Source organism: Carassius gibelio, chromosome A5 (assembly GCF_023724105.1).
Source record: "Carassius gibelio isolate Cgi1373 ecotype wild population from Czech Republic chromosome A5, carGib1.2-hapl.c, whole genome shotgun sequence".
NCBI lineage: Eukaryota > Metazoa > Chordata > Actinopteri > Cypriniformes > Cyprinidae > Carassius > Carassius gibelio.
Genome location: NC_068375.1, coordinates 30,705,116 through 30,717,514, shown reverse-complemented (window position 1 = coordinate 30,717,514; position 12,399 = coordinate 30,705,116). Strand labels below are relative to the sequence as shown.

Sequence of the window (12,399 nt, the reverse complement as noted above, 5' to 3'; positions counted from 1 at the left end):
CCGATGCTCTAGCATTGCCATATCCACCACAGACTCATAAACATGAATGTATTGTCCAGTTCAGTGGAGTAAACGCATACAGTCTTATAATATATAAAAAAGTTCCTTGCAACCATTTTAGTATTACAAAGACTTTCAAAGTTTACTTTGTAGTATTTCCACTACCTTCATTTCAGACTTATGATTTGAAACAAAATGTGCATAGCGATACATCCCCAAAACATGAACTGATTTAGAGATTTTTCTGAAGTTCAGTGGTCCCCCGTCAGTACTCGTGTAGGCTACTACTGGAAACTCGTTACAGTGCTGCGACGCCCCCTAGCGGACATGCGCAAACACGCACACCACCGCTGCGTCCAGAGTTGTTAATTTCGCATATTATAATCAATTTAGAGCTTCATTGTTGTAAAAAAAAAAAAAAAAAAAAGCACCCGGGTCGCGGGTTAGTTCTTTTTTTTTTCTTTTTTTTTTTTTGAGGGGGTGGGGGGTCTGGGGGGGGAGGTTAATTAAAAAAAAAATATATGGTTTTATTTTTTATTTTTACAATGTTTTTGTAATGTATTAATTATCACGGGCTGTAATAATAATAATAATAATAATAATAATAATAATAATAATAATAATAATAATAATAATAGTAACAAGTAGGCATATACTACTAGTAGCCTATATTTGGTTCAAATAGCCAATATTTTAGTAGACTATAAATATGTGGCTATGTTACAACTCCCCTTTGAAGCTGTTGTATTTTTCATCTTTTCCATCTCTTCAATCCTATTCCGTTCACAGGTGATTGGAGATGAGTTTTGTTTCTGCTTTGTTGCAGTTTGCCGATTTTTGTAAAATAACTTATTTTTGCTTTTCAGATAAAAGGGTAGTTTCAGTTTAATATGTTACAAGATCACTTATTAGTGATAAATAATATTGATGATAAATATCGGGCTTGTTTTTGAAGCTGCGGTTGCTTATTTGTCTCGCGAGAGTTGGCGACTGTGTCACGCTTATCCAGATCATGTGACAAAGACCCGGAAAAGCAAATAATTCAAGATGTCGCAAAACGGAATTACGAGCTATTGAGTTCCTATCTCTCTCTCTCTCTTTGTTTTTGGCCTTAAATAAAAATACAGAATGCAAAATTACGACAAGACAGCTGTGGGCTCCATGCCTGCCACCGCGCCTGATTTCAGAGGGTAAGGTTGTCTGTGATTTGTCTATCCTTTCAGACTGCACGTGACCTCACACCAAAATCACAATGACTAAGGGCACGAAACTAAGAGATTAAATTGAAATAGTCGATTAATGACTATGACTGTTGCATTTCAGATTATTTAATTTTTATAAAATCTCTTTGTCTCTTTCTTCCTTGCAATCCTTCAGGAATGACGGTTCTCTTGTCTCTGTTCTCAAGACTCTCTTGTTTTTCACGCTTCTGATGATAACTCTACCCATCGGACTGTATTTTGCATCGAAGTCTTTTCTCTTTGAAGGTATTTTGCTTTCAAATGCTGATACTCCCAAAATATTTATTTATTTATTTATTAAAATAATACTATTTAATATACATGTTGTACTACAGCATAATGTATTATGTCCTTAGTTGCTGATTTGCTTTAGTAATTTCTGCTTAATTCTCTTCTTTTCTTCACAGCCTCTCTGGGTTACTCCAGCAATGACAGCTACTTCTATGCTGCCATTGTTGCTGTGCTTGCCGTCCATGTAGTTTTGGCACTCTTCGTTTATGTTGCATGGAATGAGGGATCACAACAATGGAGAGAGGGAAAACAGGATTAAACAGGACTGAAAACTACAGGGAGAGATTGGAACACACATGATAATCATTGATTTTATTCATTCCTGAACAAGAAAATCATAATGGAGTGACACCATCTGTGTGTGTGTGTGTGTGTGTGTGTGTGTGTGTTTACGTTTCTCCTGAGTATCTAGAGAAGATGCCTGATTTTTTTTTTCTTCATCTCATGGAATAGTCGAGGTCATCTTTTGCTTTAGCTGGAGGTCAGTCTGTGTTTTTGTGCAGATAAAACACATTGTTCCTTCAGTGTCATATCCTGACCCATCTTAGTCGATTCAATAGATGAATTCAATTCTGAATCAACTGATTTCAAGCTGTTGTAGTCAAACCTAAACCTAATTTCAGTATCTTCCCTGATATTTTTACTCAAACACACAGTGATTGTTTAGTCAGTTGGTTGTTTGAAACTAGTTTGTGTCTGTGTGATTAAGTCAAAAATAATTCCAAGATGGATCATTTCATGTTGTTTTATTTATCAATTAAAGCTGTTCTCTGGAGCTTTCATTTTCTCAATTTTTACCGGAATTGCACACCTTTGAAGCCCCAAGAGTATTGCACTTCTTAATAGACATTTTATCATTTATAAATATTGTTTAAAATGACAGTTATGAGTGGGGTGAGAGCCAATATGTTGATGTTATGTGTTTTAGATCAATGTAGAAAATATAAATCAATACTTCGTCCCTTTAAGGATAATATTAAATAAAATGAATTCATTTTATTACAGCATTTATCAATATTGTGATTTAGATTGATCTATGCCTATAATATCTATATAATTAACTATATAAAAGCACTCACACTTCTACTCAATATAATAATTTTGCATGACTAAATACATGTGTTCTGTCTCGAAGGTTTCAAGCTCTGCACATTTATCAAGTGGAAACTCACTGTAATCATGTTTGACAAGTGAATCAGCCTAAGACTATTATGGGATAGTGATGGAGGCAATGAAATCATGAATATTAAGAGGTTTCTGTATTTCTTAGCCTAGTTCAGGCAAGAGAACATGCCTCAAGGCAACACAAGAAGATGATTACATGCAGAAGTTTGCCAAAGAAGGGATGTGTTTTAATGTAGTTTTGATCAAATTGGAATTCAGAAATAAATTCCTGCATGCCCATTGTTGAGACCATGATAAGACTAGAATACTGTCTTGAGATTAGCCACAAGCTCTACCACACTAATGGCCCTTTTAAACTCAATTATAATATTTGTACCTTAAGCAATGAACAGTTAAGAAAAACAAGGTCACATAAAGGTTCAGAATAAACTGAATATATGTTTTATATGTTTCATATTATACAAATAAAAGAGGTCACTGAACCTCTGAGATGGTCTGCATCAAGTTACATAAAATTGCTCCCCCTCCAAGCATGGGTTTGGTTTTCGATGATTTCATGAATCTTGTCCGAATAGATTCTTAAAGCCCTGTTTTTCATCGGTACAGCTGGTAATGGAAGGATTGAGGGCTTTTACACACCTTCTGCTAAAGCAGAATGATCCAGAAAATGATGATGATGATGATTAAGAAACAGAGGAAAGGGAAAAACTGTGAGTTGAATGTATTGGGGGATATAGCTGGGGAGGGAAAGCAGGGACATCTCGTGGAAATATTGAGAATATGTCTGGGTGGAAGAGGAAAAGGACAATGATTAGAATTTCCTGCTTTCCTCTCCAGGTTTGTCATTTTCTCTGGTCATTTCTGACTACTTTCTCTCCATTCCACCCCCTCATTGAGCTGTGAAGCCCAACTGGGGTACACTACACTACACTACAAAACTACAATGGTGACAGCAGAACTATTGCACTCTAGATAATAGAACAATAGAAATTCATGTTTAAGCAATAAACTAAAGAGTGTATTTAAACATAACATTTTTGAAAACTTGTAATACAAAAAATGTTTGCAATAATCAATGTAATCAATCAACTGGGTAAGTAAGGGGATAACTATTAGGTTTTTTTTTTGTTTGTTTTTTTACCCTATTCACCTGCAGTATCTCGCCTTAAATTGGATCCTATGGGTGCCATCAGAATGAGAGTCCAACTAGTTGATTAAAACATTGCAGTATTTGTTTAATTAGAACTGTTTCAGACTGTTTCCACTTATAAACAGTGCTTGATATGTGCAGTTTTCTCTACTGATTCAGATGAGATTAATCACTTGGAAAGCCATATTATGGATAAAGGACTTCAATTTTAGCCAGAAACAGTTAAAAAATGATTTAATGGAGTAAAAAAAATGTCTTGATTTTTTTTTTTATTAAAAACATGCAGCTTTTCACTTCACAAGACGTTAATTGGTGGACTGGAGTTGTGTGGATTATTGTGAATTATCATGATGTTTTTATCAGCTGTCTGTCTGGTGTAATGCTAAGTTTATCTTCTGTTCCGATTAAGAAACAAACTCATCTTTCATGTTATGTAACTATTCCTTTAGATCCTTTCGATAATCTAACTAAACATAAAATTTCGCTTGGAATAAAAATAACAATCCACTATTAGTGCTGTACAGTGATACTGTACTGTAAACCAGTATCATAAAATAATTATGCAACATAAATAACTATAAAATACATATAAGGTATATTTCTGAGTAGACACTGTCTAAAATATGAAATGTTTTAAAATTACTTTTTAAAAAGTCAACCGAAGTATTGGCGCCATCTAGTGTGGTGTGTGCTATAATTGACCATGATGTGTGTGTGATTCACCTGAACACACCGAGGTCAGAAGAGGGAAATTTCAGCCCGTGTATTTCATTATTTCATTGAATTCTTACACTTGAATTCTAACTTTTACTATTTTACTTTCTGAATAATTTTCCTAACATATTTTTGAGTTTGTTGAGAGTGAGGTGATATAGTTAAAGCTCATGAAAGAAACTGAATGACTGCTAGATCTGTTTCCAAAGATGTCACCATTGCATTGATCCCGTAAGTGTGTTAAAGTGTGGACAAAACTGTGTGAATAAACACCTGATAAAATAACTAGATGTGTTTTGTAAACTGACCCTGTCTTCAGGATCAGTTTTCAGACAGATATGCGTAGGTATCCAAGTCTTGAACTTCAGGACCTGCCGGATATTTCTAAAACGGATACACGTTCTAAACATGTCTTGATAACACAGTATCACTAAAGATGGAGATATGAGAGGGAGAGGTCACAGGCTGGTTAATGTTAGTACAGCAATACTTTGTCACATAGATGGGGAGCTTGGAGGAAAAGAGGAAAGACTGAAAAATACAGGTCTTATTAGAAGCAAAAGCAGCTCCACATGGGGGGTCCATTATAGACAAATAGGGCACGGATAGCTGTTATCCAACTGTTCCTCAGACACAGCAGTCATGACCTGAAATCTACCCAGCACATGACAGAACCACTACAAGTCTCTCTTTTTCTCTTTCACTCGTTGCTTCTCCTCACTCCTCCCCAGACACAAAGAGATGACGTAGATAGTTCATCCATTTGTGCGTCATCATTATAATTATTAATCCAGGTCTGTGTGTATGTATCTGTGAGTGTGCATAAGTGCTCGAGTTTATGGGTGGGTATGTGTGTATGTATGAGTCTTCCCCTATTATTCTCTGTGACTCACTCCCGTCGTGTAAACACACATGCAGAGAGGTGAGAGGATGTTGTATAATCCTCCCCATTTCCTGTGTGCATGTGAATTTCTACTGTCAGACAATGCATGACGTCACCGAGGTCAGAAAAGTCTTGACCAGTTCAGACTTACACACATACAACCAACACTCAGATACGTTGCAAACTGTACATAAATCATTTAAAGATCTTATCTAAAATAAATATTACATATAATATTTAATTGACAATTCAGTAATAATAATACTAAAATAAATAATATAAATTGTAATTTTGAATGCATTAATAATAATAATAATAATAATAACAGATTTAATAAGCAATATATCTATTGACGATGCCTGATACACATTGTAGAAAGCTGAATCCAGGAAAAGGAAGTCCATTAAAGATGGTTAGTGTGATGGGATTTCACACTTTGGCTGATGGTCAGTTGGCGCCGTCACTTAATAAGTATAGTAACATAATAAATGAAATGCATTTAATATAGTATTCATATATTTCTGCTCATACTTAGTGAGTAATGCTAAGTATGAGAAACATCTGTACTCAGCTAAGTGGCTCATGGCACAGATCTATTGTAGTACGTCAGTGGGATCTAAAGCAAAACCAACAGGCCAGAAAGTGGTTCAGACATTGCTGAATATTTTTAGTCAAAGTATGAGTCCCGTCTCAACCTGTAGAACCAGAATGCTGTTCCCCAAGTGGAACACATCCGCTAAGTTTCCATGGACACAGTTTGGGCTCTCATCCTGTATTTTGATTGTGCAATAGTAACTAAGGATGATTCACAGACTAGCGACCATTTCCATGGAGACTGGCTTCTCTCTCGCATTATCCTGGAATTTTTAGAGCGATCACTTCAAGTTCAGCCTGAGAGAGAGAGAGAGAGAGAGAGAGAGAGAAATGAGAGACAGAAGAAAAGAATAATTCTAAACTTCATAGCATAATCCACAGAATCTTATTTTAGGTTGTAAACACATATATCTAGACTGTCTGCGCAAGAGACCTGTGTATGTGCTCAGCATTCAGTGGGAAAGCCATGACAGACTGTTTTATTTTGATTTATGCAATGTCATTTCTGGTCAGTAATGATTTGCTATTTACTAATGGAAAAGACTACTGGTCTAAAACTAGCCCCCTTGTCTTTGCAGGCACAGACTTGTATATTTCATGCTGATCTTGGAACAGTAATTATGAAGCTTTTCGTTGAGCTCAGGCTGGTATATTGGCGTGAGTCTGCACACGGACTCATTAGGTATTCTGCCAGGGCACTGGGGCAGCAATGTGTGCTCTGATCTGTACTTAAACACCAAACACCCTCTCTCTTCTTCATTCTCTCTTTCTCATGTCTCAATTTCCTTTATCATCTTAATTGATCTTACAGAACTAAAAGTTATCCTGTGATATGCATATGTATGTTTTATACAGCATTCTGCATGATGCCACTGTAATTAGCACTATTATACTTGTGTATACTGTGTGTAAATATGTATATTTTCATCTGTCACTAAATGAATGTTGTGCAGTGTGAAAAAAGGGGGAAAAATACTATAATAATAACGCTAAGTAACATTATGGTAAACATTTTATTTTAGGAGACTTTTATTTTATAGATACAGAAATGTTAGAGTTTTAGGGTTTAGGTCATAAACACCACTACTTACCTTATAATTTACAGAGGAAAAAAATACATTATATAGTATGAATAGTTCACCCAAAAATAAAAAACTTTTTATGCATAACACGGGAAGAGATTTTGAAGACTTTTTTTTTTGCCCATATGTAATGGAAGTCAAATGGGAACAAAAACTGTTTGGTTACCAACATGCTTAAAAATATCTTCATTTATGTTGTAGAGAAGGAAGTCATTCAGGTTTAGAAAGACAAGAGGAGACATTTAGAAAGACATGATGACAGTTTTCATTTTTTGGTGAACTATCCTTTAAATAAGGCAATCCATGTTGGATTATTAATTCATTTTAAAGGGGAATTCTCCAAATACACTGGTATATTGTGTTGTCTTTTGTTAATGTTTCTTGCGTTCTTTAAATGTCCTCTGTGTTGCCCTGTGGGTATTTTGTGTTTGTAAGGTAACACTGTGCATTGTGTCTTAAATTGCTAAAGAGGTCAAGAATGAGGTTAATGATTAAATTAAGCCATTATAAGTAAGGGCTTTAAATTTAAATTAAAAAAAAAAATAATTGCTTGTGCATGTCCTTGTGTATGTAGCTGATACGTTTACAGGCTGCACAACAGTGACTCAGTATGGATCAGCTGTGTGGTTTCTGCCTCGAGACTACAGCTGAATGTCCAATGTTTCATTGAGCAAGCACCGCTGAGCGAACCGTCGGCAGATGGCAATCACTGTCTGACATGACCTAGTTACAGACCACAGCACGATCCAATTAAAGCCCCGCCCGCCCGCTGATCTGTGTACAGTTTGAAAGAAAATCTTTTCACTTCGAAGAATTATGTTTTCTTGGTGTTTAACACACACAAACAATTGTGAATTTAAACGGTTTAGAGAAAAGAAAACCTAAAGTACCAATTTCCTAAAGTAGAAAATGAATGGGGTTCAGTGTATTAATTCTGCAATGATTTTCTGGCTGTCTAGTTTTACAATGTTCTATGAGGGGAACGAAATCTGCATGTTTTGTGATATGCAGGATAATAAAATGCTGAATGAGTACGCTACAGTAGGCTACTTTTTAACATTTGCTGACGTGTTGCCAACTGTCACACTTTTTAAAGGGCGTGAGTGGCGTACTGTTTCCATGGTTACCAGCTCAAACTCAACTAACGTCAGTGTGAATCTTCGGAGACCGCTGTAAATATTAACGTTAGCTCTGAGCAACGTGGTGTGATCGATCTAACTTTTATGCTTGCGGAAACTTTAAAAACACCGTTGAACCATATATATTGGTAAGTTATATAAAACATAAAACCACAACCCCCTAATTGGCATTCAAGCGCGGATAAACTCGTTGTTCCAGATGGGGGTTAGGGGTGAGGCAATATTTCAAGTCATCATTCACAGCCAGAAACTAATAAGTTGGCAAAATACACCTTATGAAACAATATTCCTTACATAACATAACTGCCTACAGAACTCCCACGTCATTTGGGAAACTCGCACGCAACTATGAGATTTGTTTTTAAACATCGTTCACTCAAATGGTATTCGTAATATTCTGCTAAGTCGTACTAAACATAGATTCTAAATATACTAACGAAACCATTTAATTCCACACTAAGAGCTTGCCTCGCTGAGACACGGCCTCCTTAATTCTCCACCGATGACATTCTCTGGCCGCCGTTCAAGCCGTTTGAGAACGGAGAGGGAGACGGTGGACCGCGCTGGCTTCCGAGCACGCGCTGCGGGTGTGTGCGTTCCCCTCCGCAGGCGAATACGCCCCCTTCGCTCCTTTTAAGGAGTGACGACGGCTGATGACGTAAAGCGTGAGGTGTGTGCGTTGGAAAATGAACATCAGTGAATGAAAAAAAGGGTCCTGGAAGTCACTCATTGCCCACAGAAACGGTGCCGGTTATGCAACTCGATTGCATGTGTAAGGCAAGGAGGGCAAAAACGCTTTCGGTGTGTCTGTCTCGTCGCTGGAGATTCCTAGCAACTTCTCTGTCGAAGTCAGGTTCTCATTGCTGCCTCTGATTAGGTGAGTACAGTCGGTTGTTGCTTGGTTTAGTTTGTGAAATTAGAGCACACAATAAGAAGTGTGTCAATTTGTTAAAGGCGCCCGGTGCAAGCGCCCATAACGGGTTTACGTATTGCTATGGACGTTTTGGTCGTTCAGTTAAAGTTGCAAAATATAGAACCGTGAGTGTTTGTGCCTTGTGTCGGTACTGACACATTGTTTCATTTTTTTTTTTTTTTCTGGAAATGCATTTATGTAGTTTTTTCCTCTCTGTTACGATGTGGACAATTAATTGATGAGGCCAGTCTCTGTCAATTATTCCTGTACTCTTGTCAATTATTCCTGTACTTCATTCCTGAAATGACATTCCACGAATTAAGATATTAACTGTGATATCTATGAGTGTCAGATGGTTAGACAGATTATGTGAGTCTGCATATACATATTAATTCAATGGCCGAGTTGACGTCTCTCTGTGTGTTTTAATGGAGGTCAAGAGCAACAGCGGGGTAAAATCCTGTCTACTTTATTTTCTTTTACAGCTTATAGGCTGAAGTCATAGATAATAATTTTAACTATGGCGATATGCCTATTGAAAGTTTGAACATAATAACCCTCAAAATAAAAACACTTATGAAAAGATTGCAAGTTATGTAACACATGACTTGAGAATCATGAGCCGGTGGGAGTTACGTCATGCCCTGGATTCGTTGAGAGGAATAAAAAGTTCACTGCTGACGAAGAGTCCTCGGTTACACGTTCTGGGTTTTTTTTTTCTCTCTCTCTCTTTTTATAGTCAGACTCGCCTCTGGTGATACTTTTAATTTTCGCTCTAAAATGACTGATCTCGCTTATTTGCTCATTTTGTGTGTAGTTAATTTGCTGGTGTTGCTAGTTCTGGACAAAGTTAACAAATTGATGCAAGTTAAACATTATTTGAGATATAGGTGACTAGTTTGATTGTGATCTGAAGGCTTTACTGTTTGTGTAGTTTGATAACTTTCTAGTTTTATATATATACATTGTGCCCAACCGTGACATGCTTTAAAGGGTTAGTTCACCCAAAAATGAAAATTAGCCCATAAATTGCTCACCCTCAAATAATCCTCTGTGTATATTACTTTCTTATTTCAGACAAATCCAGTCTGAGTTATATAAAAAAATTGGCCTTGATCTTTCAAGCTGTTTAATGCCGCTCACAAGTGTTGCAGTGTTTCAGTCATAGTTAGAATCAAAGGAACAGAAATATCAGTTTGGGGGGGGGGGGTTGTTTTTGGTTTTTTGGATTTTGTTAATGTTAACAAAAACGAACAAAAAAAAAACAAAAACTGGGTGGGGAAAAAACATTGTCGTTAACTGAAATAAAAATAAAAACAAGGCATATATATATATATATATATATATATATATATATATATATATATATATATATATATATATATATAAAAAGATAACTAACTAAAACTGTAATGTGTGCTTGGCAAAACGAACTAACTATAAAAATAAACTTATAGAGTAAATGTCCTTAGTTTTCGTCTTTGTCAGGGTCTTTCATATTTAACGCTAATTTAAATGCAGCGTATTCGTTCCACTGCATTTCCTTTCCCTGCTCTCCCTCCATCTCTCTGTCACTCATGCGTCTCTCTCTCTCACACACACACACACACACACACAGCCCCTCCCCTCTTTGCACATCGCATCTCCATGAGAACGAGTGTTCGTTAGACATTGAAAGCAAGTTTGCGAAAGGCTGGTATCTCGATCCCATGAACACCTTTCCACACTCACACATTAAAAAGTGGTATAAAATATTTTAAATTCTGAATATAATTTTGTCTGTGTGTTAATGTCGACCCGAGAAGCGACTGAGCCTTCTTTAGAAAGTTAACTAGTCGCAAGTTTAAAGAATTGAAGGAGCAGTACCCTCCAATTATGGTAGGGTAATTCACACTCTGGTTTCAGTCCAAAAGAAGTAAAATAAAAAGCCCCCATCCTTAATATAAAGTGTCTCAGCTCTGAGGGGTGATCAAAGTCTTCCTGTAGCGAATGGATGCTTTTTTGTCAGAAAACTGGGTTTCCTTTGCTAAATTAAGGAAACTTTGCCTTCTTGGTTCCTGTTAACAAACGTTGGTTTTCATGGACCCATGCGCAAAGCTGACCTCATACGTCATAAGCCCGGAGCTGCTTCCATGTACAACTGTTGGCGCAAGCTACATTAAAGGTGCTATATGTACATTTTTGACTCCTACTAAAGCATACAAATACCATAATATGTTTGCAGATATTTAAAAAACATTTTAAGTTAACATACTTGTTTATCTGAAAATCAATTCTACAGTCAGTTATTCTCCTTTGAAAATTTGCGTTCCGGGCTGGAATGTCGGTCTCTGTTTTGGTTTGTGAAACCTGCTCACTGCCAGTTTACCCAATTGTATTTTTGCACTCCGGGTGGCCAGCTGGCGGAAAAAACAGTATTTAATTTCATTCATCATTAAGTGCGCTAGTTCCTGTTGGTTTACTCAATCGGGCAGCCTACAATACCTAGTTCAACCACTCAGAGTTAATCCTACATACTGCACCTTCGAAGTGATTAAGTTTTGAATATGTATATATTTCTTACAAAAAGCAAGTGAACACAGACCCGGAGCAGTGGGCAGCTATTCGCTTGTTAAATCTGACGTCACTTGTCACAGCTTCCATTTCCAAATGCTCTATTAGATGCCACAAGAAAACAACAAAAGTTGTTTATATAAACTCACAATGTGATATAATACTACAGAGAAAGTTATAATGCTAACCTTTTTTACTCAATACCAAAGTCCCAGATAGCCAGACAATGAAAATATAAATGTAAATAAATAAATGTAAAATTATTTGTGTTTGGGATGCTGTGAGCACGGAGACTGTGTACACCGTAAGTTTGAAAGCGTTTAGCTTAAATTATTAATATGAATAAACAGTGCTCATAAACAGCTGCTGAGGTCGTATTCTCAAGTGAAGCGAGTTGAGGTTTGGACCCGGAAACAGAGCTTCTTACGTCATCACTTAACAACCGAATATATCGAGCACCCGGGGAGCAACTGGGTGTTCAGTGCCTTGCTCAAGGGCACTTCAGCCATGGGTATTGAGTGTGGAAAAGAGGGCTGTTCATGCACTCCTTTTCACCTTCAACTCCTGCCAGCACCGTGACTCGAACCTGCAACCTTTGGGTTACAAGACCAACTGATTCTCGCTGTAGTATTGTTGCGACCCCCATGTCGTGGAGATGCTGGATGTTTCGTGTGAAAGCGAAACTACTTGGTTTGGCCTTCCAAAAGAGGACAC

The 12,399-nt window shown here is 36.9% G+C and overlaps 2 protein-coding genes across 3 annotated transcripts in view; both read left to right on the top strand.

Annotated features, from left to right (window-relative positions):
• Positions 1-997: 997 nt before the first annotated feature.
• vma21 (vacuolar ATPase assembly factor VMA21) lies at positions 998-2,307 on the top strand. Its single transcript, XM_052594710.1, has 3 exons — positions 998-1,190; positions 1,378-1,487; positions 1,649-2,307. The coding sequence occupies exons 1-3, from the start codon at positions 1,129-1,131 to the stop codon at positions 1,789-1,791; spliced, it is 315 nt and encodes a 104-aa protein (XP_052450670.1). The 5' UTR covers positions 998-1,128; the 3' UTR covers positions 1,792-2,307.
• A 6,577-nt stretch (positions 2,308-8,884) lies between these two features.
• LOC128011898 (neuronal PAS domain-containing protein 2) overlaps positions 8,885-12,399 on the top strand; it is a 57,490-nt gene continuing 53,975 nt past the window's right edge. Inside the window, exon 1 of one of the 2 annotated variants that reach the window (XM_052594700.1) lies at positions 8,885-9,096. The gene's annotated coding sequence lies outside the window, so the exon portion shown is untranslated. The remainder of the gene's footprint in view (positions 9,097-12,399) is intronic. The other variant, XM_052594680.1, reaches the window with a different exon arrangement.